The sequence below is a fragment of the Ananas comosus genome, linkage group 3 (assembly GCF_001540865.1).
Source record: "Ananas comosus cultivar F153 linkage group 3, ASM154086v1, whole genome shotgun sequence".
Lineage (NCBI taxonomy): Eukaryota > Viridiplantae > Streptophyta > Magnoliopsida > Poales > Bromeliaceae > Ananas > Ananas comosus.
This window is the reverse complement of record NC_033623.1, coordinates 14,552,805-14,574,575: the sequence shown is the minus strand read 5'-3', so window position 1 is coordinate 14,574,575 and position 21,771 is coordinate 14,552,805. Positions and strand designations below refer to the sequence as shown.

Here is a 21,771-nt window from a genome sequence, read left to right as displayed (position 1 = left end):
ACCTACCAATACGAAAGCTTCGTTGGCAAAGTTTTTTTAAGCGAGCTATAACGGATAAGGCGTTATCTTCAGTGAACAGAAAACTACAAAATGCAATGCTAAGAAAGGATGGCAAGATTGCAGAGGGCAGCTGTTGCAATCAGAAACTTTATTATTTTATTCACTTACATCAACTTTTTTTCATCTATGAGTCTTGCGTTTTTTTTTTTTTTTTTTTTTTTTTACCTTCACATACATCTTAAAGAGAGTTTACACAATGGTGTACATAAGAATATGATATCCTGTACATGTTGTTAATATACTTCAATAATTAATCCCGTCCCAGAACCGCAGTCTTCAGCCGTCTCTTTAGCTCCTTCCTGTGACAAACATTGCAATGATCCATTAAGACAAATTCTTTTGTTAAAAAAAGAAACAATAGAATGTTGATATACTACTAGTAAAAGATCCAGTTATTTTCTTCGCATGTATGTCTAGCAATTTCTATCACAAAAATCAAACAAATACCTTAGGAGCTGCCTATCAAGTGCCGCGGAAGAAAGGAAGCCTCTGTTTTCCTCAGCCCTTCTAAGGAGGTATGGAATGACTTGGTCCACCGGTCCGAAGGGCAAATACTTGCTCACTTGGAACCCTGCATTTCTGAGCCCCAATGAAAGCCCGTCCGCCATTCCCATTAACTGCGCAAACTGCAGTTTCTGGTCTGTTTTTACAATCCCCAGTTCCTGAGCTTTTGCTGCCGCCAGTCGTCCTACAAGCACCGCATGGATATATAGTTAGCTCCACAATTAACCTAGCATGATCTTACATTCTTGTTAAGAGGTGCGCAAGATTTGCATGCTAGCCTTGCTCCTGGAACAAGCAAGAGTGATAAGTGATGAGCTTACCGGACTCGACGTTGTGGGTGGCAAGCACGACTGCTCCAGATCCTTGCCTCACTCGTTCGAGCAAGAAGGATGCGCACTCGTTGTAACACTTGTGAGTCTCTTGAATGCTCCCGTGAATAGGCGAAGGCACCCCGAAAGCCGAAGCCAATTGTGTCTCCCTTGTCAAGTAAGCACCCCTCACAAGCTTAAGCCCGATGGAGAAGCCCTGCTCCTCCGCGGCATTTACCATATTCACCAGCCTCTCTTTAGAATCCTTCAAATATGCTTGCATTGTTCCGTAAACAACAGCGCAATCTCCTCTATTATACTTGAGAGCAGCTGAGTAAGTGAAGTAGTCTATTGCAGGTTGAACTGATGCATACTCCGCGTCGACTAGTAAAGGGATATTGTACTTAGCACATTGTTCACAGAGAGTAGCTATATTTTCGTGCACCGACCGGAGTTCGAGCTCTTCTGCTTGTGTTAGAGGCTCTGGAATTGAAGGGGTGAGGTAGATTGGGCTCGAATCGGTGAGGATTGGAAAGGAATGCGCTTTCCACGGAAGCTCGAATGATGGGTCTTTTTTATTCCATCTCAGTAGATCACTGATCCTCTCAAGTAATGAAATTGGACATAGTGCTGTAATCTTTATGCACACAGTTGCCTGTTCAATATCAAAAACAAAATTGCGAAAAAAAAAAAAAAAAGAGAAAAAAGATTTACTTCAGCAACACATCCAAGGAAAGTGGTGTTAACAGCTAGAGTTTTACTAAATAATGATCAGATTTATCATTTTCGGTTAAACTCGGTCAATGAAACAATTACCAAATTTAACGAATCTATACGTCAACAATGAATTGTGATATAAGAATCTTTCTAATTTGGCGATTGACCGAGTATACTACCTTGTAAAGGGTGGCAAATGACAACTCACTTGTTGATATTCAACTCTTTCCATTAAACTATGGTGTTGATAAAACTTTTTCCACGCTAATCCACCTAATGTGGTTAAGCATGCATATTATAGCATTTAATACAATTTATTGTTAGTAAACGTCACCATAAAATTTAAAAAGTAGATGCCAAATATGTACTAATTTGTGCCTGTGACAAAAGACACAGCAGTTTCGAACATCAAAATCAAACCATTTTCTCGGGGTCAAAATAATAATAAAAGAAATTGAACGATTATTACTTTTCACTACGTGGCGTTGAGAACCAACCGCTTGTCATATTTGAAAAAGACTAGTCAAAACTGGGTGACTAAGACAAATGCCACCAACAGTACCGAAAAGTAAATGACAAAAAAAATTTAATAATTGATACTATTCAGTTAAATTTAAATTTCTTTTAATATAATTATCTTTCTCTTAAATAAAAAATAAAATATTGACAAAATATATTGTTATTTTAAAATTAGTTGTTTTTAGGAAATTAAATGTCACATCAATCACCAGATCATTTTACACGCAACTCCGCTTATGAAGCGCCCACGTGGCGTCGTTACGGGCGTCTAATTGGTCATTAGAACGTTTGGGTCCGAGTCGTATTCGAAGATTCCACACGGTAGAGAGGTTCCACTGGATCAGATTCGAAACCAAATGAATCCGCTACGAAGCCCCAAACACGGGGTAAATCGAATAACCCAGCAAAAAAGAAAAAGAAAAAAAAAAAAAGGAGAAAAAGAACACGTGTCGCTTACCGAGGTCGGTGGCATAGACGAAGCCATCTCCACCGTCCGTAGGAACCCCGCGAGGTTCCGAGCGCAGGCCTCTGCGTCCTCGGCGTCCTCCATGCCGTAGTCGAGGATCGCCCTTAGACCGGAACGCGACAAGTCCCGAACCGCCCGGTCCACCTCCTCGACCGACTCGCCCGCGCAGAAGTGCCTGTAAACCGTGGACCGGACCGCCGCGATGACGACGGACCGGCCGAGCAGGCTCTCCATGATCGCCCGCGACCGCATCACCGCCGTCCCGGCGTCCACCAACGGCTCGATCGCCATGGCGGAGAGGGTGGCGAGCGCGGCGACGAGGGTCCCGGTGCGGGCTGAGGCGAAGAGCCTGCCCGAGTCGGTTAGGTCGAGGGCGGAGGAGGAGGAGGCCGCAGGCGAACCGGACCGGGTCGAGGGCTCGGCGAGCTTCGGCGTTAGGTTTAACGGCGGGGCGGTGACGGAGGAGAGGGCTCGGAGGAGGGGTTTGGGGACGCGCGAGGGGATTCGACGGGTGGCAACGTAGGCCATTAACGGAGGAGAGGGGTCGGAGTTGGTTGTGGGACTGGGGGAGGTGGGTGGTGTCTGAGAATTTTAGACGCGCGTATGGGAACTGGTGAAGGACAATGTGCAAATATAAATAAGAGAGTCTTGGGATAATTTAATGGGAATCGAGTGTAATTATTAATTAATTAATAATAAAAAAAAAAGGATTTTGGAAAAAGAATCGGAGTTTCTCCTACCGGGAGTTTCTCAATCACGTTTCTTTCTACCGCGAATTTGCAAGCGTGCAAGCTGACTCAGGAATGACCTGGCAAGATAATATTTTTTTTAAAAAAAAAGGCGGGGTTGCGTGTGAGCCAAGATGTCGAACAACAAAACCTTCATAACCCAGTGACTTAATTCCATTTATAGTGGCCGAGTCCAAATAATCATGGAAGGGTTTATCCAAAGATACGTCAACGTACAGGTCTCTGTTCTAAAATAAACATACGAGGTACGTAAACATATACATGCAAAAGCTCCGGTGGTTTACACATCAAACGTTCTGCAATATTTCTAATTTTAAACAAAGGTCGCCAAACGAACAAACACACCAGCATGGCACCAGCCTACATAATAAGTCAAAGGTCGCCACGAATGATTTTTTTAAAAAAAGAAAAAAAATACTATTCATACATCCTGTTTTAGGATGTGTCATACACCCTGCTTTAGGATGTATCATATGCACTCATCCTTCTAATAAGTGAAATACATAATATACACTCCTTTCCAAATGCATGAATAGCATTGCTCATGATTCTAATGTAAAGGCGTCTTTAACTGAGATAATACTAACGCTTCGTTTGGATTGCGAGGATATTACGTCATGTGCAGTGAAAAAGTACGGAGAGATTGCATTACGTGTAGTGAAAAAATATGTTGAAAAAATATCCTGTTTATTTTCATACGTAATATTGCGTTCTGCATATCACGATGAGTCGGTTACGATATATTTTCTACGGTCCCACCGAAGAACGTAGAAGCATACCTTTATATGCTTTTTCCTCAACTCCATTTTATCTAATAACGTTAAATAGACCTCAAGCCCAAACTAAGTCTAAGCCAAGAGTTCGCCACACTCTATGGCTGTTTTATTTTGCCGCTCTTTCTCAAGAACCCTATTTTTCACACAAAATGGCAATCATGAACATCAAGAATCCTGCACAAGCTTTGTTGTAAAACTTTGCCGTGGCAGAGGCACATGACGAGGGAACATGGCAGGCTAGGAGCAACGAGAATTCAAACCGTACACAGGCCAGGCAACTCGGCTCAAACAAACGAGACCCATCTGAGTAATGCTAGCCGTCAGAATAGCGTGACAAAATCTAAGCGGTTCAGGGAATGAATTGCTGCATGGGGTAAAAAAATAGATCACATGAAACACATTTAACTACTACAATCACCGAGTTTGGACAACAATAGAAAGAGACTTGACAAACAAAATGTACATCTCAACTTCAATTTCAGGTCTCTAGTCACAGAAAAAGGCCAATTTCCTGTTTCTTGCCTACTTCAGCTCATAACAGTAACAGCAGAATATAGCAATTCAATAAGAGTTGTACACACTGAAAAGCGACAGTAGAATAAGTACCTAGCTAGATGTGAGAACCAGTTTTCAATTAGGTGCAACAAAGATAAAAAAAAAAAGAAGAAGTTAGCACAACTTTCAAAGTAAACGATGCAAAGTTCAAGAGCCATCGGAAAGATTATACTTTCCGATTTCCCCCATCAATACAAAGCCCGCCTGTTATACACACAGCACAGTTAAGTACACAACTTCCTCTTACCCGCGAGTCAAGTCAATGTCAATATGGCCTGGCCTGATTTCCAAATGCCTCGAAGAAGACCATCCTCCCATCACAGGCGTCAGATTTTGATTGGGCGGTGTAATAGTGGGTGTGCTAGAAGTAGCACCAATAGGTGAGTCGGGTTCAGCACCTGGATCCTGACTGCTGCTTGCTTTGTTCTTCGCTTTCGTTCCGCCGTACATGAAGCTTCCGACAATCACCTAGAATTCATAGCATGGAAATTTGCATGTTCCAAACAGACAAAATCCATATGGTTAAAAAAATACAGTAAGCTGCACAAGATACAATGAAGAGAGTGAATATATTCATTGCATTGCCAGATGCTATAATCTCCAAGTGTACTCGAGAACAACATTTGGAAGCTTCGACCAAAACTGATCAGCTTTGATCAGATCTCAAAGAATACAACTTACAGGCGTTTCAGTCAAAAACAATACATAGAAGAATGCTTGTACAGTTCAAAAGTCGTTTTTTTTTCTGAATATTTGACCCAAATCCAAATTTGTAATTGATAAAACTTCGAACCATTGTCACGACTCGCTAGTGCACTCAATGCTGCTTAAAAACTAGGGTCTGAAGCACTAAAACTTAGCACCAAATGTGTTATCCTAGAAGATTGTAGTAAAAGAAATAAAGTAATATATGTTACCTGTACAGGGGTTGCAGCTGTTAGCCGTCCACCAACACCACCGCCGAGTACACGACCGTCAGCGCCAGAGAGAGATACACTTAGGCCCCCAGTACGGCCACGTGTTCCGCCAGTATTAGATGGTAGATAAGAGCCTGATAAGCAAAGAATTTCAAAACGGCCCTGCAAAATGATAGGAAAAGCACGAGTTACGCAAACAAATTAATTGGAAGAGAAAAATAGTAGATGAACCAACAAAGTAAAAAATAGAGTTCTTTTGGCATTGATGACAAGTTAGAGGTCTTTCGGCATTGATTATAAATGAGGTAAAATCCTCTGAGGACTCAACCCTGCCAAAAGAGATAAGTTGTTCAGGTTCTTATGTACAGGTATTGCTGTCATGGCATAGGCTCTAGTTGTGAAACATTTGTACCATCCCGAGTCTCTTAGAATAGGAGTATATTAAAGATGTTAGAAAATTAGAAGTGCAGAGAGTCGGGCCCCAATATTAGAGCTATGGCATACCAACAAAATTTGCAGGGAAAAAAAGTAAAAGCTAAGTCGCTCAATTGTGATTTGTTACTATAACTTTAATTGATGACTAATGTGGAATAACGCCCACCTATCTCCTTCAACAAGCATTAGAAATATATGGGTGATTCTGATAAGGCAATAAATAAACTAATTTTCTCTCAATATTAAAACAAAACTACACAATGGATAAGGTATAATCAACTTCTCACTTACAGCAACAAAAAGGCCACCCTGCATAAGTTTATAAATTGATTGGACCACGGTCAAGATCCTTTTACCTAATTGGGTCAAATTGGGTTGACATAAATAGTAAGCCAGAAGGTCGAGGAGAGGCATGCTGTGCAATTGATGATGGATAATGGAGGAGGAAAAAAACAAAATTGGATAGATATTAATGGACCTGTACTGGATCCCAGAAATGCCATCTTAGCGCACACAATCATAAGTTAAGGCCTTGTTTTGGAATAGATGCCTTTTTTCGTTTATATAAACAAATATTATGTGGCGGATTTGCCAGCAGGCGAACTTTCCTACTCTTGTGATCGTTAGCTATTGCAATCCAACATGGTCAGGTGCCAAAAGGCAAAAAAAAAAAAAAGGTGAAGCTAAAAATAGTTATTACTAACTTTTTATCTTCTTGTTGCCAACAAACTTCCAGTTTGTATAGACAGCATCAAATCCACATCCGCTCGTATGCTCCATCACATAAAATGTGTTTAAAAGAGTAACATGGAACAGATATCATGGTATTCAAATACATAATATACAGGTACTAGCCACTTATGACTACTTACTATGGCTACAACTACAAACCTCTACAGCAAATTTCGTCTCACAAATCAGCGAACTAATCAATCACAAGAATATTGGTGGAGAATGAATTCTCTAGCGCAAGAAATTACATTAGATGCCCCATAGGTTACTCTCAGCACCCTAACTACTTCTCAGTGTCATCCACCATAATATCATAAATAAGGAAAGGCTTAATTACAAAAGTCCCTCTTGCACTTTAGGCCATGTCAATTTACCTCTCTATATTAAAATTTGCATAAATTACCTATCGGCACTTTGTCACTATTTCAAATAGGTCCAAAATATTTGTATAACCAGTGATTAGGTTGTAAAACTAAAACGAGTTGGAATATCACATTGTTCCACATCTAAACATCTATCGAATTTGCAACTCAAAAAGACAAAAAATTAGATAAGTAGTTCTCCTATTTAGTTAATACTTAATACTAACAAAATTAATAGCCTATTGAACAAGTTTATTCAATTTATATTATTCTATTATGCTAATTATAACTAACTTGACCTGCAATTTTGTTTTTACAAAAATTTACAACTAAATTCAACACTCATCCTAAATTTTTTAACCTATTTGAGACAAAGGCAAGGTACAAGGGGGTTATTGACACAATTTTAAATGCAAGGGGGTACTTGAGACAAAAGCTAAAGTGCAAGATGGTTTTTTGTAATTTAACCATAAAGAAAATATGTCCTTCCAATTATACAATAATTCAACCTTTCAAACATATCAACGACTACGTAGTATACTACTTAAGTCTCTCCATTTATTGGAATGGCATCTAAGCATTGAAAATTTAACCACTCAGCTTCTAAGAGAACATTTCAGTTAGATGACAATGTAATTAGAATAGAAATAGCTACTGCTCTAATGCAGGAAAATACAGAACAATGGTAGACCTCGAAAGTAACAGTTCCAGTAGTAGATGCTGGCTGACGGAGGGTCACTGCAGATACAACACCATTTGCTGAGAGGATACACACAGCCCTTGGACCCTGCTGTGAAAATGACATTATCTTTGAAGCAATATCCTACATTCAGAAGTTAAAGAATATTTGAATTAACACCGAGAAGGACAAAATATATTAAATCATCAATAGAGCAAATATGCCATCCTCTCCACAATAGATACTTGTGATAGACCAAAAAGAAGAAAAAGTTCAATAGTTACTCAAGATACTAAAGCCATGGAGAAAACATTATGACTTGGGAGGGCTAATGAAGAATCCTTTCTGCTAAATGAAGTCATAAGCACTGTAGTACACAGACTTGAAAGATTCTCAATTATTGTATAACTTCACAGATTCCCAGAACTCAATTGAGACCGCAGAATTCTATTTAATCATGATATCAACTACTGTTTAGCCGAAATCAGAACAAAATTATGAATTGAATGAGTTTCCACAATCATTGTTTTTCCTGAAAAGTCTCTGCAATTATTAATGCGTAGAATATGGCAATTATAAAATTTTTGATGATGCAGAAATTATATAAAAGTAAATCTGTGAGTTGTGAAATCAAAGGCACAAATGCAGCTAATAATTAGTCTTAAGACCACAATGCGGAAGGAAATTCAGCTCTCTGATGACTCTAAAACATGTTATCGATTAAGAGAAGATCACGCATCATACATAAGTGAACAACTTACTTGCGATAAAAAATAAGAGCAGATATAAATCCATAACAAACAAATAAATCTGAAAAATATACACATAAATAACAAATGCAGATTGATTTCACCATTCAGCTCGAGAAGAAGAACGGTGCAAATAATACCTCTCCAGGTTCAATTCTTATGACATGTGGAGTGAACCCCATGCCAGCTGATCCAGCAACCCATTCCCCTGAATTCAAAGAATTATTAGAAGTTCGTTATTGAAAAGATCACTGGAAATCTCACTGAAAAGCACAAGGCAACCTGAATTGAATATTCAAGAATTAAAAGCCCAAGCAGAATTTTCCAGATGCTTAAACGAAGTATTGGAAGATGGCATTACGGGAATAGCTAATAAGAATGAACTAATAACATCTTTTGACTTTAGTATAGAATGGCGTTTCGCCGAGATACATGGAGAAACACTGGTGGCATTATGATTCTTTTTATTATTATTATTATAATTTATAAGTATCAAAAGATGCTAAAAGTAGCAGTGGTTAATCCTTTGAAACTTGTATGCTTATTAAATAAACATAAGAACCGAAAAATTTAAAAAAAAAGAAGCTAGCACCATAAAAGGGCGAAGCCAAATAAGTCAGCAACTACTAAATGTGGTTGGGTATTAATCATTAATCATATGCTTTTAAATGATGACTATATAAAAGAATGTTTCATGGTTTTTTAATTGACAAGCATATCAAACATAAACAATAAAAAATCAAGAAAAAAAAATTAAAGAGAAGTTACTAGGTAAACCAGATATCCAATAAGAAGCTTTTCCAAGCACAGTAAACGATAAAGATAGCTAATATATAATACTTACGACATTCTACAATAAACTAATAACATCCTCCTTAACAATCATATAAATAAAATAATGAAAGCTAATCGTCCAGAAGAATCAAAGATCAATTAACTAACTCACCAAGAAGTGCCAGTTGCTGCTTCCTCCCGGTGCCCGGGGGCCGTCCCCTTCCCCGTCTCTGCGAAGGACCGGCCGAGGCAGATACCGAACCAGAACCCATCAACACTCCTTGGGGGGCCGAAGCCGACATTGGCGACAGACCAAGCGACACGGACCCGTCCGGTCCATACTTCCGCGGCCGCCCCCTCTTCCTCTTCACAGGTTCTCCCGCCGCCGCGCCGGCACCCACCTCGTGCGCCGTAGGAGGAGGAGGAGGCGGCGGCGGCGGTGGCGGCGACTCTACGTGGAACCCGTGGCCGAAGCTAACGGAGGATTGCATGGCCAAGCTCGCGCCCGGGTTCGGCATGGACCGGATCACCGGCGACGGTCCACGGAGGCCGGGCTGTGCGCCGGGTCCAGCGGCGCCCATCCCTCTCTGCATGTAGTACGAGGGCCCCGACATCGACATGGCCTCCCTCCCATCCATGCATGGATCGGGGAGCTTCCGCCGCGCCTCAGCTCGTAAAGCCCTAACCCTAAGGAACCCGCGCTCTAAACCCCCAAAAGACCCAAACTTCAGGTCAAAAGAGGGTCGATAGCAACTAAAGATCCAATCTTTTTGCCTCCCAGAGGAAACCCTAGCGAAAAGCCCATTAATTGATGCTTCAGCGACCCAAAGCAACACAAATTTCTACTCCAATTGATCGCATTGCATCACCACACCACGACAGAGAAAGCCTGAGACCCCATATAAAAAAGCTGCGACCCCATTAGTTGTTTCTGCCCAAAAAACCCTAGCTTTTTTTTCTCTTTCTTTTTATCTCTCTCTTCTTCCTACGCGTCCCTCTCTTTAAATGCGAGAAAACGCCAAAACTATACTCCACAGAAAAAAGAGGAAGGGAAAGGTCCAGCTTCCGAAGCTTACCTTCTAGGGCAAAATGGCAGAAACCCTAACCCCTCCGGTGCAGAAATTAACGAGCAAACGCGATCTTAAACCTCAAGACCTTCTCGAAAAACCCTAGAAAAGCCCTAGAAATCGCTCTCGAGCTCACTTCTCTAGAAATGGCGCTCTCTCGAAAGGGGGGGAGAGAGAGAGAGAGATAGAGAGTAACAGCGAGGAGTAATTGCTACTGCGGAAAATAGCATCGATTGTATAGGTGAACGTAGCTCGAGGAGAGAGAGAGAGAGAGAGAGAGAGAGAGAGAGAAGGGGGACGCGAGAGAGAGTGAGTCAAAGTATACGTTTCCTCTCGTCGCTCTTCGCCCTCCCCGCGAAGGAGACGGTGGGATGGGCAGCGTACCGCGGATACGGTGAGCAGGATAATTCCAAAAACGATTTTTTTTTTCGAAGTTTTTTTTTCAAATTTTGAAAAACAAGTAAAATAAAAATAATAATAAATAAATAAAAAGTACGAGTTTGAATAAATGGATAAGTAGCACGGATAATTGGTTCTAGGATATTCGCTGTCCGGGCCCGAACAGCATTGCACGGACGAGCAATGGTTAAAGTGGGGCCCCGATGAATATGAGCCGTGGGATTTCGATCGGACGGCCGAGAGCGACGGGGGAGTAAAGATATTTATGAGGACCGGGGCGTGGGCCCCGCGACGAGCTCTGGGGGGTGAGGCGGGAGCACGTGATCGCTCCGGTTCGACGCGGCCGAGAGTTGGAGGACAGCTGGAGTGTTGTGGGGCCCCGCGGAGATTTTCCGGACCAGCGATCACGAGGTTAAAAAATTCGCTTTAAAACGGCCGCGAGTCTTCCTGGCCGTCGGATCGAACCGACGGCCAGAAATCACTGTTTGGAGTGTGAATGGGATTCGAACTCGAGTCTGATCGGGTTCTCAGCAGATCATGAAATACGTACCAAATATCCGGTAAGATTTTAGTGTTAAAACCAAAACCATTTTTGAACCATATTTTACTACGTTATTTGTTTATATTAAAAATTTAAGCGTCCAGTGACATGGACTGATGGACCATATATATTATACTAATATCTTATAAATAAAATACCGTTGTGATATAATTCTTGTACCAATGACATAACTATAAATTTTCTTTTTAAAAATTAATAAATATTTTTTAATATAATTTAAAATTTTTGATAGAAATATATAATAAGCAATTAAAAAATTTTGTTGGTAAAAAAAAAAATTCATATCATTACGTGTTAGCACTTAGCACACATATAGCATCGTGTCGATAAATTTTTGACACGATTTCATGTCAATATGCTTAAATATTTAGATAATACAGTATTAGAATAAATCTTAAATTTTATTTTTTTAAAAAAAAAATCATGAGTTTGCAATAAAACTCATAGGGAATTTAAAGGAAAAAAAAACATAATATTAGTTTTTTAAAGGTAATCATATTTCTTTGTTTCGTATGTTGCAGGAAAAGATAATTTAGAAGTCATTTCTTTAACCTATACCATTTCAACATATATTCTGTAACATTAAATATGAAATCCTTCTCGGCAATACAAACTTATATTAGGCTAGATTAAATTTCGTGGGTTCTCAAGCTATACTCCGGATAACTTTTTTTTTCCCGAAGTTTAATTTATCGTAATTTTATTTAAATTCATTAAATTATAAAATTTAAATGCATCAACCTAAAGAATTAAAATTAAAAACTATTATAAATTAAAATTTCACAATTAGAATATTACGTACTTTATTTTTTGATGACTACAAATAAAATCTAGTCTAGAAATTAAGAACTTAAACTTCAAATGTCACCATCAAAATCATCACGTACCTTGAGGCGCATCTTTAGCTTTCAAATTACACAAATATATATATATTTTTTCCTCTTTTACATCATCATTGTTATTATTATTATTATTATTTTTCGAGTATCTTTTTTCGTGCTTGTTTCATTACTCCACTAGGGCCTTGAAAACGATCTCGCAGCTCTTTAACAGCTTAGCTATTGGACGCATAAGATGCACCAAGGTCCAATAAAACGTGGGCTAGCTGAGCCTCCTCAAGTGTGCGGTTGCAGTTCGCACCATCATTTTCATTTATTAGATGTCATTGTCTCCTATTCTAACGTATGGTGGGAAATATTCCCCAACCGGATATGATAGGGATCATGCAATATTACCGGCCGCACTTGACGCATTTGATTAAGAACTGAATGGTTGGTATTCGATATATTATATTTGAAGTCTAATTACTTGATATTTTTAACTATATTTTTTTACAAAAAAAAAAATTTTGAACGAAGCCAATAGTTTTTAACCTCTTTCTCTAAAAAAAGAAAAGAAAATTTCAACATTTGGATCGTCACTCTATAAAGGAGCACTCAACGAGAAATCGTTAAAACAACTTAATGAGGTGTGTGATTTATTTTGCTTTTAAATTTTCAAATTTTGTTTCGTTCTAAAAAAATTTTATCCGAATCTCTGGATTTGAAGGTATTCAAATATGGAAGAGATAGTCAACAGATTAGAGGGGAAAAAAAAAATCATGCCAATAGAATTTTGGGTTGATTAAATTCTGATAATATGATAAGTTTTCAGCCAGGTGATAAGTACATAGGAGTGGTTCTTCTCCCGTGAACAAAAGAAAAGGACCTTTCTTTGTTAGTATAGGGCGTCTGTAATCTAAAAGGCGATTATTACCTAATAATAAAACAGAATCATTTTTCATGACGTATAAAAACAAATAATAAATCATTCAAATAGCAAAAAATCATGCAAAACGGCAAGCAACAAAAATACAAGAAGAGAAGTGTGAACGCAGCACAAAATGAAATATGGAATCCATTTTTCTAAGTTTTTGCAGAATTTCTATTCGTAAATTGAAAGTTTAGTTAAATTTCCAAATCATTCTAGCCTGTTAGTTGTGCGAGTACAGACCCTTTGATAAGTTGAATTGGACCATTCCACAACAATGTTCGGTGCAAGCTCCACTGATAAATATAATATAAAACTCATTTTAAATCGCCCTTTGCATTTTAGTTGAAAACACTAATCGATCGTGATACAAGATTTGAATCTGATTAATAAGTTAGGCATACAAAAGAAGAGACTGGTTCTCCTCTCAAGCCTTGAATCTTTGTTTTGTCGGCGCATTTTGCACCCGAGTCAAACTCCACGATAGATAGACGAGTGATCATTAAAAAAAAAATACTAATAATAAGAAAATAAAATAAACTACATTATTGTGAGCATTATTATTTGTTCTGTGGACGGTGAGAACGCCGAGCCCAATAACAGGGACGAGTTTGAATGTGACAAATCGATTGGGCCGAGCGAATTAGAGTAGATTGGGCCCAGGTTAGATTTGTTAAATAAAACATAATTTGAGTGTTTGGTTCAAGGAATCTTTAATGGAAGCTTTCATGCTGTGTAGTAAGTTTTGTTTTGTCTCTGACCTGAAGGTTTAGCCTTTCAAACTAATGATTATTTTATCTTTTTCTTACCTAAACTTATAAAACAAGTCCGGAGTTCAAAGTGTAGAGAAGAAATATTGAAATTGTATTCCTTTAATATTATTTATATGACAAGACTCGGAAAAGATTGTGTGATATAATAATTATTTAGTTTATACGAAAAATATTAGGAGAATACAAAATATAATAATCTACTGTATATTTAAAACATGATATAAAATTATAGCACGTGTTACAACGTTACGACTCTGCTAAGACAAAGATTAAAATTCATGACCTTATAAAGCCAAAATCAGCTGAAATAATTAACTATAACTGTTGCCTCTAATCATTTTGCGATTAATAAATATTGCCTCTAATCTTTGGGAGATTAATTTGTCATTCTTTTTTTTTTTAATGCAGTGGGGTTACTGTATGCGGCATTTGTTCATTTTATTAATTTTTTTTTTTTTTTTTTTGAGTAAACAGGGATGTACCCTATTTGTATTACGGGTTGAGGGGCTTACAGATGCGACCAAGTTGTCGCAGACTTTAAACAAAAAAGATACAAGTAGAAACGTGCACGAAATTACACAAAAAAAATACAAGTAGAAACTTGCACGAAAGTAGCCAAGGGACCCCAGGGATACACAATCACACTCCAAGCGCAAGTTGCCAAAGATTCATTGTGTTAGCCACTCCAAGCGGATCTTATTCAGCTTTGAATTATCATTTTGTTACTATATGAACTACAGATAAATTATCCTAAACAAATAGTAGTACTTGGTCTAAGTGGCGAAATCTTAACATGTTCTCTCTCTCTCTCTCTCTCTCTCTCTCTCTATATATATATATATATAGAGTAGAGCTAGAATACTTGTAAAAGTATCACCCAAGTGATACTTGTGTATTTTTAGCCCTTGGATGGAGAGATGTGAGGTTGAGATGATGGTGGTAGGTGGTGGTAGGTGAAATAGTGTTTGATCTAAGGACTATTAGTAATCAAAAAGTAGATTCAATGGCTAAAAACACACAAGTATCACTTGGGTGATACTTGTAAAAGTATTCTAGCCCTACACTATATATATATATATAAATAAAAGGACCATTGAAAGAGGCGGTTACTTAAAAAGACTTCAGTTTTTTCTTCTTGGAAAAGCATCAAATTTTTTTTTTTTTAAGAAATGTAGCATACTATCCATTTTATTTATTTTTTAGAAATAAACTTAGTCGTAAATATGAATCAAATGAGATTCAAACTTGAGACCTCCAGTACTAATTATCAAATTCTTTACCACTTGTGCTAAAAATGATCGGTATCAAAAGATTGATACCATTTTGAAAAAGATGTTGATAATGACAAAATTAAATAAATTCTGTAGTGAAATAATAATAAAGCGATAAAGAAAATTTGAGGTTCACACCTGTAATACCATTGTGTATCCTATTTAAAAGCGAAAATTACCCGTAACACACACTGTGATATCTTTATATAAACAAAGCTTCAATTCAATGGAGTAGCCCCTGTTGTATATGCAAATAAAAAAAAAAGTTAATTTCATACATTTTTCTATAAAAATATCGAATAATAAATATATATTCTTAAAAAATTTAATTTTTCATATTTATCCCTATAAAATTAAAATAATATTCATATTTGTTTGCATCTCTGATTTGTTATCATCATATCACTATTTATTTTTTAAGAAGATAAGTAAAATTATATTTTTACTATTATAAATATATTTCTCCTAAAACACTAACTGTTAAAATTATGCAGAAAACTTCTTTCAAAAATTTCCAAGAATTTTTTTTTTTGCCATCACAAATAATATAAAAGTGGTAAAAAGATTAATTTATCTTATTTATTAACCAGCGTTAAATATTTTATCTATAATTAACTAATTTTTTTAATGAATTCTAACAATAAGATTATATTTAATAATATTAAAAATAAATATAAAAAATTAAATTTTATTTGAATATATTTACTATTTAATATATTTATAGAAAATTTTATGTAATTAACCCAAAAAAAAACACAAATTACTGATAACTTTTTTACTGGTTTTCAACTTACACGTAGTGGAGGGACGCATTCCGTGACATCACCGATCGTTTGTTTAATGTAAAGTGAGATAGGCTATGCTTGTAGCCATAGCATTGAAGTCAACTGTTTATGTTGAATGAAATTCAAAAGCACATTCCAACTTTGCTCCGTTAATTAATAATAATGAGCCACACAACTTAGGACTGCGCCAGCCTTTATGGAAAATTGGACGGTATAATATATACATATAATCCTTGAGAAACCAATGGATAGCGAGCAATCTTAAAACAACTCTTATTTCCGCATCTTAAGCTCTCACTTTTAAGGTAAAATGCTATCAATAGTTTCAATCTATATTAGTGCTATTAGTTTTTAGTTTTTGGATTGAAAAATATGCGGTTAGGACTCCAAGGATTGAGTAAGTAGTTGGTTGAACATCATAATCTAAAGGGTAAAAATAATCAAAGTATGAAATTTAACGGTGAAAAATTTGATAGTACTAAACTCTAGATATTATCGATAGTATTTCAGTCGGACTATATATATATACATAGAATTAGGCTGGAATACAATTAATAGTAAAACATTTTTTTTGCTATCAAGTTTTTAACCCTTGGATGAAAAACTGTATGGTCAGGATGATATTAATCGGTTAGAGTTGAGTGGTCCCCCAGGGTTGATTGGTCCCCACTGGGTTATAATATTTAATCCAATAATTCGAAATAATGAAAAGAATTGATCCAAAGGCTAAAAAACTGATAACAACAATAGAATTTTGCTACTAATTGTAGCCTAGTCCATATATATATATATATAATATATATATATTATATATATATATATATAATATATATATATATATATATATATATAGAGCTAGGCTGGTATACTATCGGTAGCAAAGAGGCTCCGCGCTACCAAGTTGTTTTCAAATGATGCGGCTTTCAAATCGAGGATCGGCTCCGTCAGACTGATCTAACACTATTAAAAGTATTTGGAAACTAAATTTCATAATTTTTCGACATCATTTGGCTAGTGATCAAAAGGTTCCAAAATCTACAATTTTAATGGTAGATATGATGCGTTTTTAAGTTCAACGGTGTAGAAGTATCCAAATTAGATGAAAATTTAATAGAAAATTCTACTTAACATCAATAGTAAGACAATACTTCTGATTTGAAATTTGAATCTTTATCACTGTTTTTTATGAGATTTACTTTTCAGCCGTTCATTTTTAGACTACTCGTTTGATTGGTAAATGATGCCGAAAAAATATGAAATTTAGTTTCCAATCTTTCAATAGATGTAGATCAAGTTTAACGAGCTGTCGTCGATTTAGAAGCCGCTCATTGAAAACAACTTGTAGCACGGAGCCTCCGTTGCTACTGATAGTATACCAGCCTAGCTATTATTATATAATAATTAATATATATATATATATATATATATATAATTTTCTCAGTACTCAAACCTACTAAGGAGACAAAGTTAAATTGGTTGGGGGTACGATAAAACTAATAACTCGGAACAGCACCCTTCAATATAATTGTAGTCGTCTTGCCTCCTCTCCTCTCATCAACCCCCTAATTTTGCACCAAAATATGGCGGTGGAGCCACCAAAGAGCGGAAACAACAAGCATCAACTGGCGGTGGTCGTGGTGCCGTTACCGGCGCAGGGCCATCTAAACCAACTGCTTCACTTCGCCCTTAACCTCTCCTCTCGGAGTGGCATCCCCGTGCACTACGCCGCCCCCGCCTCCCACATTCTACAAGCCAAGTCCCGCCTCCACGGCTGCGACCCCAATTCCCTCCACTCCATCCATTTCCACGACCTCCCCCTCCCCCCTTTCCCCACACCATCCCCCGACCCCGACGCCGCCACCAAATTCCCCGCCCACGTCCAACCTCTCTTCGAGGTCTACAGTGAAGCGCGTGCCCCTCTCTCCTCTCTCCTATGCACCCTCTCGCCCACAGCGCAGCGCCTTGTAGTCGTGCACGAACCTCTCTCCTCCTTTGCGGCCGAAGAAGCTGCGGGAATTCCCAACGCTGAGTCCTATGCGTTCCGGTGCATCCCGGCCTCGTACCATCTCAGCAGCCTCAACGAGGGGATAGCGTGCAGGGAGTTGCTGCGAGCTCGCGGCGTGGATTTCCCTTCCAACGTCGGATGCATGACCGACGAGTTCTTGGCTTTCGCCAGACGCAGCCGCAGACGGAATTGGAGCGACTTAAGCTCCGGAATGCTGTTCAACACGTGCAGGGAGATCGAGGGTGAGTTCGTCGACGCGCTCGCCCACGAGCCGCAGTTTCTCAACAAGAAACTCTTCACGGTGGGCCCGCTGAATCCGGTAGCCGTTGGACACGGCCAACGGCGGCGGCACGACTGCTTAGAGTGGCTCGACAAGCAGCCGCCGGCTTCGGTGCTCTACGTGTCCTTCGGATCCACCACGACGCTGCCCGACGCCCAGATCGAGCAGCTGGCGATCGCATTACTAAACAGCAATCGCCGCTTCATTTGGGTGCTGCGTGACGCCGACCGGGGCAACATTTTTGCAGAGGGCGGAAAGCGGCGGGAGGGCAGACTGCCGCAGGGTTTCGCTGAAAGAGTAGAGGGAAGAGGAATTGTGATAAGGGACTGGGCGCCGCAGCTGGAGATACTGGCCCACGAGGCAACCGCAGCGTTCGTGAGCCACTGCGGGTGGAACTCGTGCATGGAGAGCATAAGCATGGGCGTGCCCGTCGTCGGGTGGCCTATGCATTCGGACCAGCCGAGGAACGCGGTGTTCGTTAGCGAGTACTTGAAGGTCGGCGTCGTGGTGAGGGACTGGGCGCGTCGGGAGGAGACCGTGACCGCGGCGGAGATAGAAGACGCGATCAAGAAAGTTATGGTTGATGATGGCGCTAACGTGAAATTTGAAATAAAGTAAACCCCTAAACTCTAAGATATCTAGTGATAGTATTCAGGTCGGACTATATATAATATAATAGAATTAAGCTGGAAAATACAATAAAGTAAAAACATTTTTTTGCTACCAAGTTTTAAACCTCTTGGATGAAAAACTGTATGGTCAGGATGATATTAATCGGATTAGAGTTGAGGGTCCCACAGGGTTGATTGGTTCACACTGGTATAAATTATTTAATCCAATAATTTCGAAATAATGAAAAGAATTGATGCCAAAGGCAAAAAACTATAACAACAATAGAATTTTGAACTAATTTGTAGCCTAGTCCATATATATATATGTATATATATATATATATATATATATATATATATATATATATATATATATATATAATATATTGAGCTAGGCTGGTATACTATCGGTACAAAGGAGCCTCGCGTGCTACCAGTTGTTTTCAAATGATGCGGCTTTCAAATCGAGGATCGGCTCCGTCAGACTGATCTACACTATTAAAGTATTTGGAAACTAAATTTCATAATTTTTCAGACATCATTTGGCTAGTGATCAAAGGTTCCAAAATCTACAATTTTAATGTAGATCATATGATGCGTTTTTAAGTTCAACGGTGTAGAAGTATCCAAATTAGATGAAAATTTAATAGAAAATTCTATAACATCAATAGTAAGACGCAATACTTCTGATTTGAAATTTGAATTCTTTATCACTGTTTTTTATGAGATTTTCATTTCAGCCGTTCATTTTTAGACTACTCGTTTGATTGGTAAATGATGCCGAAAATATTGAAATTTAGTTTCCAAGTATTTCAATAGTGTAGATCAAGTTTAACGAGCTGACGTCGATTTAGAAGCCGCCATCATTGAAAACAACTTGTAGCACGGAGGCCTCCGTGCTACTGATAGTATACCAGCCTAGTTCATATTATATATAATATATATATATAATATATTATATAATTTTCTCAGTACTCAAACCTACTAAGAGACAAAGTTAAATTGGTTGGGGGTACGATAAAACTAATAACTCGGATACAGCACCTTCAATATAATTGTGTCGTCTTGCCTCCTCTCCTCTCATCAACCCCCTAATTTGCACAAAATATGGGCGGGGAGCACCAAAAGCGGAAACAACAAGCATCAACTGCGGTGTCGTGGTGCCGTTACCGGGCAGCAGGCCATCTAAACGAACTGCTTCACTTCGCCCTAACCTCTCCTCTCGGAGTGGCATCCCCGTGCACTACGCCGCCCCCGCCTCCCACATTCTACAAGCCAAGTCCGCCTCCACGGCTGCGACCCCAATTCCCTCCACTCCATCCATTTCCACGACCTCCCCTCCCCCCTTTCCCCACACCATCCCCGACCCGACGCCGCACCAAATCCCCGCCCACGTCCAACCTCTCTTCGAGTCTATCAGTGAAGCGCGTGCCCTCTCTCCTCTCTCTCCTATGCCTCTCGCCACAGCGCAGCGCCTTGTAGTCGTGCACGAACCTCTCTCTCCTTTTGCGGCCGAAGAAGCTGCGGGAATTCCCAACGCTGAGTCCTATGCGTTCCGGTGCATCCCGGCCTGTAACCATCTCAGCACCTCAACGAGGGATAGCGTGCAGGGAGTTGCTGCGGAGCTCGCGGCGTGGATTTCCCTTCCCAACCTCGGATGCATGACCGACGAGTTCTTGCTTTCGCCGACGCAGCCGCAGACGGAATGGAGCGACTTAAGCTCCGAATGCTGTTCAACACGTGCAGGGAGATCGAGGGTGAGTTCGTCGACGCGCTCGCCCCACGAGCCGCAGTTTCTCAACAAGAAACTCTTCACGGTGGGCCCCGCTGAAATCCGGTAGCCGTTGACACGGCCAACGCGGCGGCACGACTGCTTAGAGTGGCTCGACAAGCAGCCGCCGGCTTCGGTGCTCTACGGTCCTTCGGATCCACCACGACGCTGCCCGACGCCCAGATCGAGCAGCTGGCGATCGCATTACTAAACAGCAATCGCCGCTTCATTTGGGTGCTGCGTGACGCCGACCGGGGCAACATTTTGCAGAGGGCGGAAGCGGCGGGAGGGCAGACTGCCGCAGGTTTCGCTGAAGAGTAGAGGAGAGGAATTGTGATAAGGGACTGGGCGGCCGCAGCTGGAGATACGGGCCACGAGGCAACCGCAGCGTTCGTGAGCCACTGCGGTGGAACTCGTGCATGGAGCGATAAGATGGGCGTGCCGTCGTGCGGTGGCCTATGCATTCGACCAGCCGAGGAACGCGGTGTTCGTTAGCGAGTACTCTGAAGGTCGCGTCGTGGAGGGACTGGCGCGTCGGGAGGAGACCGTGACCGCGGCGGAGATAGAAGACGCCGATCAAGAAAGTTATGGTTGATGATGGCGCCGAGAGATCAGGGGCGGGCGAAGGCGTTGGCGAAGCCGTGCGCGGCGCTGTGGCCGACGGCGGCTCATCTAGAACCGACTTTGATGCCTTTATTGCGCAAATAAGTAGGTGATTAAGTTTACATGATACACACAAGAGCACTAAGATCTCTGAAGTTTAAATAAAGTTCTCTTTGTATTAAATTTGTATTTAGTTGATGAATTTTATATAATATGTGAGACCTCTTTAAATAGCACCGTACAAAAAAAACAAAGAAACCAGTAAGGGCGTTTGATTCTATATAAAACTGTAAAAAAAAAAAAAACATATTTCAATAAAAAAAAACTTCATAGAAAAAATTTTAAGTCTTTTAGCATTTAATTTGTAAGAAAAAAATTTTCAATAAAGTATATTATTTGGTTGAAAAGAAATATTTATATTTTTTTATTATATATATATATTATTTATATATAATAATATATTTATTATTATAACTTATATTTAATAAATTAAATATATAAAAATTATATTATATAATAAATTGATAAGTAATGTAATAGCATGTATACAAATTTATAATATATATATATATATATATAATTATATATATATA

The 21,771-nt window shown here is 39.2% G+C and overlaps 3 protein-coding genes across 4 annotated transcripts in view; 1 reads left to right on the top strand and 2 right to left on the bottom strand.

Moving 5' to 3' along the window:
• Positions 199-3,234, bottom strand: LOC109707212 (proline dehydrogenase 1, mitochondrial-like). The gene is made up of 4 exons (XM_020228336.1): positions 2,566-3,234; positions 885-1,527; positions 508-748; positions 199-359 (listed from the first exon to the last, which is right to left on the bottom strand). Exons 1-4 carry the CDS (start codon positions 3,100-3,102, stop codon positions 311-313), a joined length of 1,470 nt encoding a protein of 489 aa, XP_020083925.1. The 5' UTR covers positions 3,103-3,234; the 3' UTR covers positions 199-310.
• LOC109707751 (AT-hook motif nuclear-localized protein 9) lies at positions 4,545-10,762 on the bottom strand. 2 transcript variants are annotated; one of them, XM_020229275.1, is made up of 6 exons: positions 10,379-10,762; positions 9,475-10,191; positions 8,669-8,736; positions 7,792-7,923; positions 5,572-5,733; positions 4,545-5,122 (listed from the first exon to the last, which is right to left on the bottom strand). In XM_020229275.1, exons 2-6 carry the CDS (start codon positions 9,938-9,940, stop codon positions 4,898-4,900), a joined length of 1,053 nt encoding a protein of 350 aa, XP_020084864.1. In that variant the 5' UTR covers positions 9,941-10,191; positions 10,379-10,762; the 3' UTR covers positions 4,545-4,897. The 2 variants fall into 2 exon arrangements, with proteins under 2 accessions (XP_020084864.1, XP_020084863.1); XM_020229274.1 differs by having other exon boundaries at positions 9,475-10,762.
• LOC109707078 (putative cis-zeatin O-glucosyltransferase) overlaps positions 17,379-21,771 on the top strand; it is a 19,800-nt gene continuing 15,407 nt past the window's right edge. Inside the window, exon 1 of the mRNA XM_020228152.1 lies at positions 17,379-18,772. Coding sequence (XP_020083741.1) covers positions 17,489-18,772 — 1,284 coding nt within the window. The 5' untranslated portion in view covers positions 17,379-17,488. The remainder of the gene's footprint in view (positions 18,773-21,771) is intronic.

What these genes read in the sequence shown, in the direction of transcription:
- LOC109707212 (XM_020228336.1), bottom strand. Translation starts at nt 3,102, where the DNA reads ATGGCCTACGTTGCCACCCGTCGAATCCCCTCGCGCGTCCCCAAACCC. An exon ending in CGTCTATGCCACCGACCTCG is followed by an intron (nt 1,528 to 2,565) that starts GTAAGCGACACG and finishes GATATTGAACAG; the next exon opens with GCAACTGTGTGCATAAAGAT. An exon ending in CTTGATAGGCAGCTCCTAAG is followed by an intron (nt 360 to 507) that starts GTATTTGTTTGA and finishes TGTTTGTCACAG; the next exon opens with GAAGGAGCTAAAGAGACGGC.
- LOC109707751 (XM_020229274.1), bottom strand. Translation starts at nt 9,940, where the DNA reads ATGGATGGGAGGGAGGCCATGTCGATGTCGGGGCCCTCGTACTACATG. An exon ending in GCAGCAACTGGCACTTCTTG is followed by an intron (nt 8,737 to 9,474) that starts GTGAGTTAGTTA and finishes CTTTGAATTCAG; the next exon opens with GGGAATGGGTTGCTGGATCA. An exon ending in TAAGAATTGAACCTGGAGAG is followed by an intron (nt 7,924 to 8,668) that starts GTATTATTTGCA and finishes TTCTGAATGTAG; the next exon opens with GATATTGCTTCAAAGATAAT.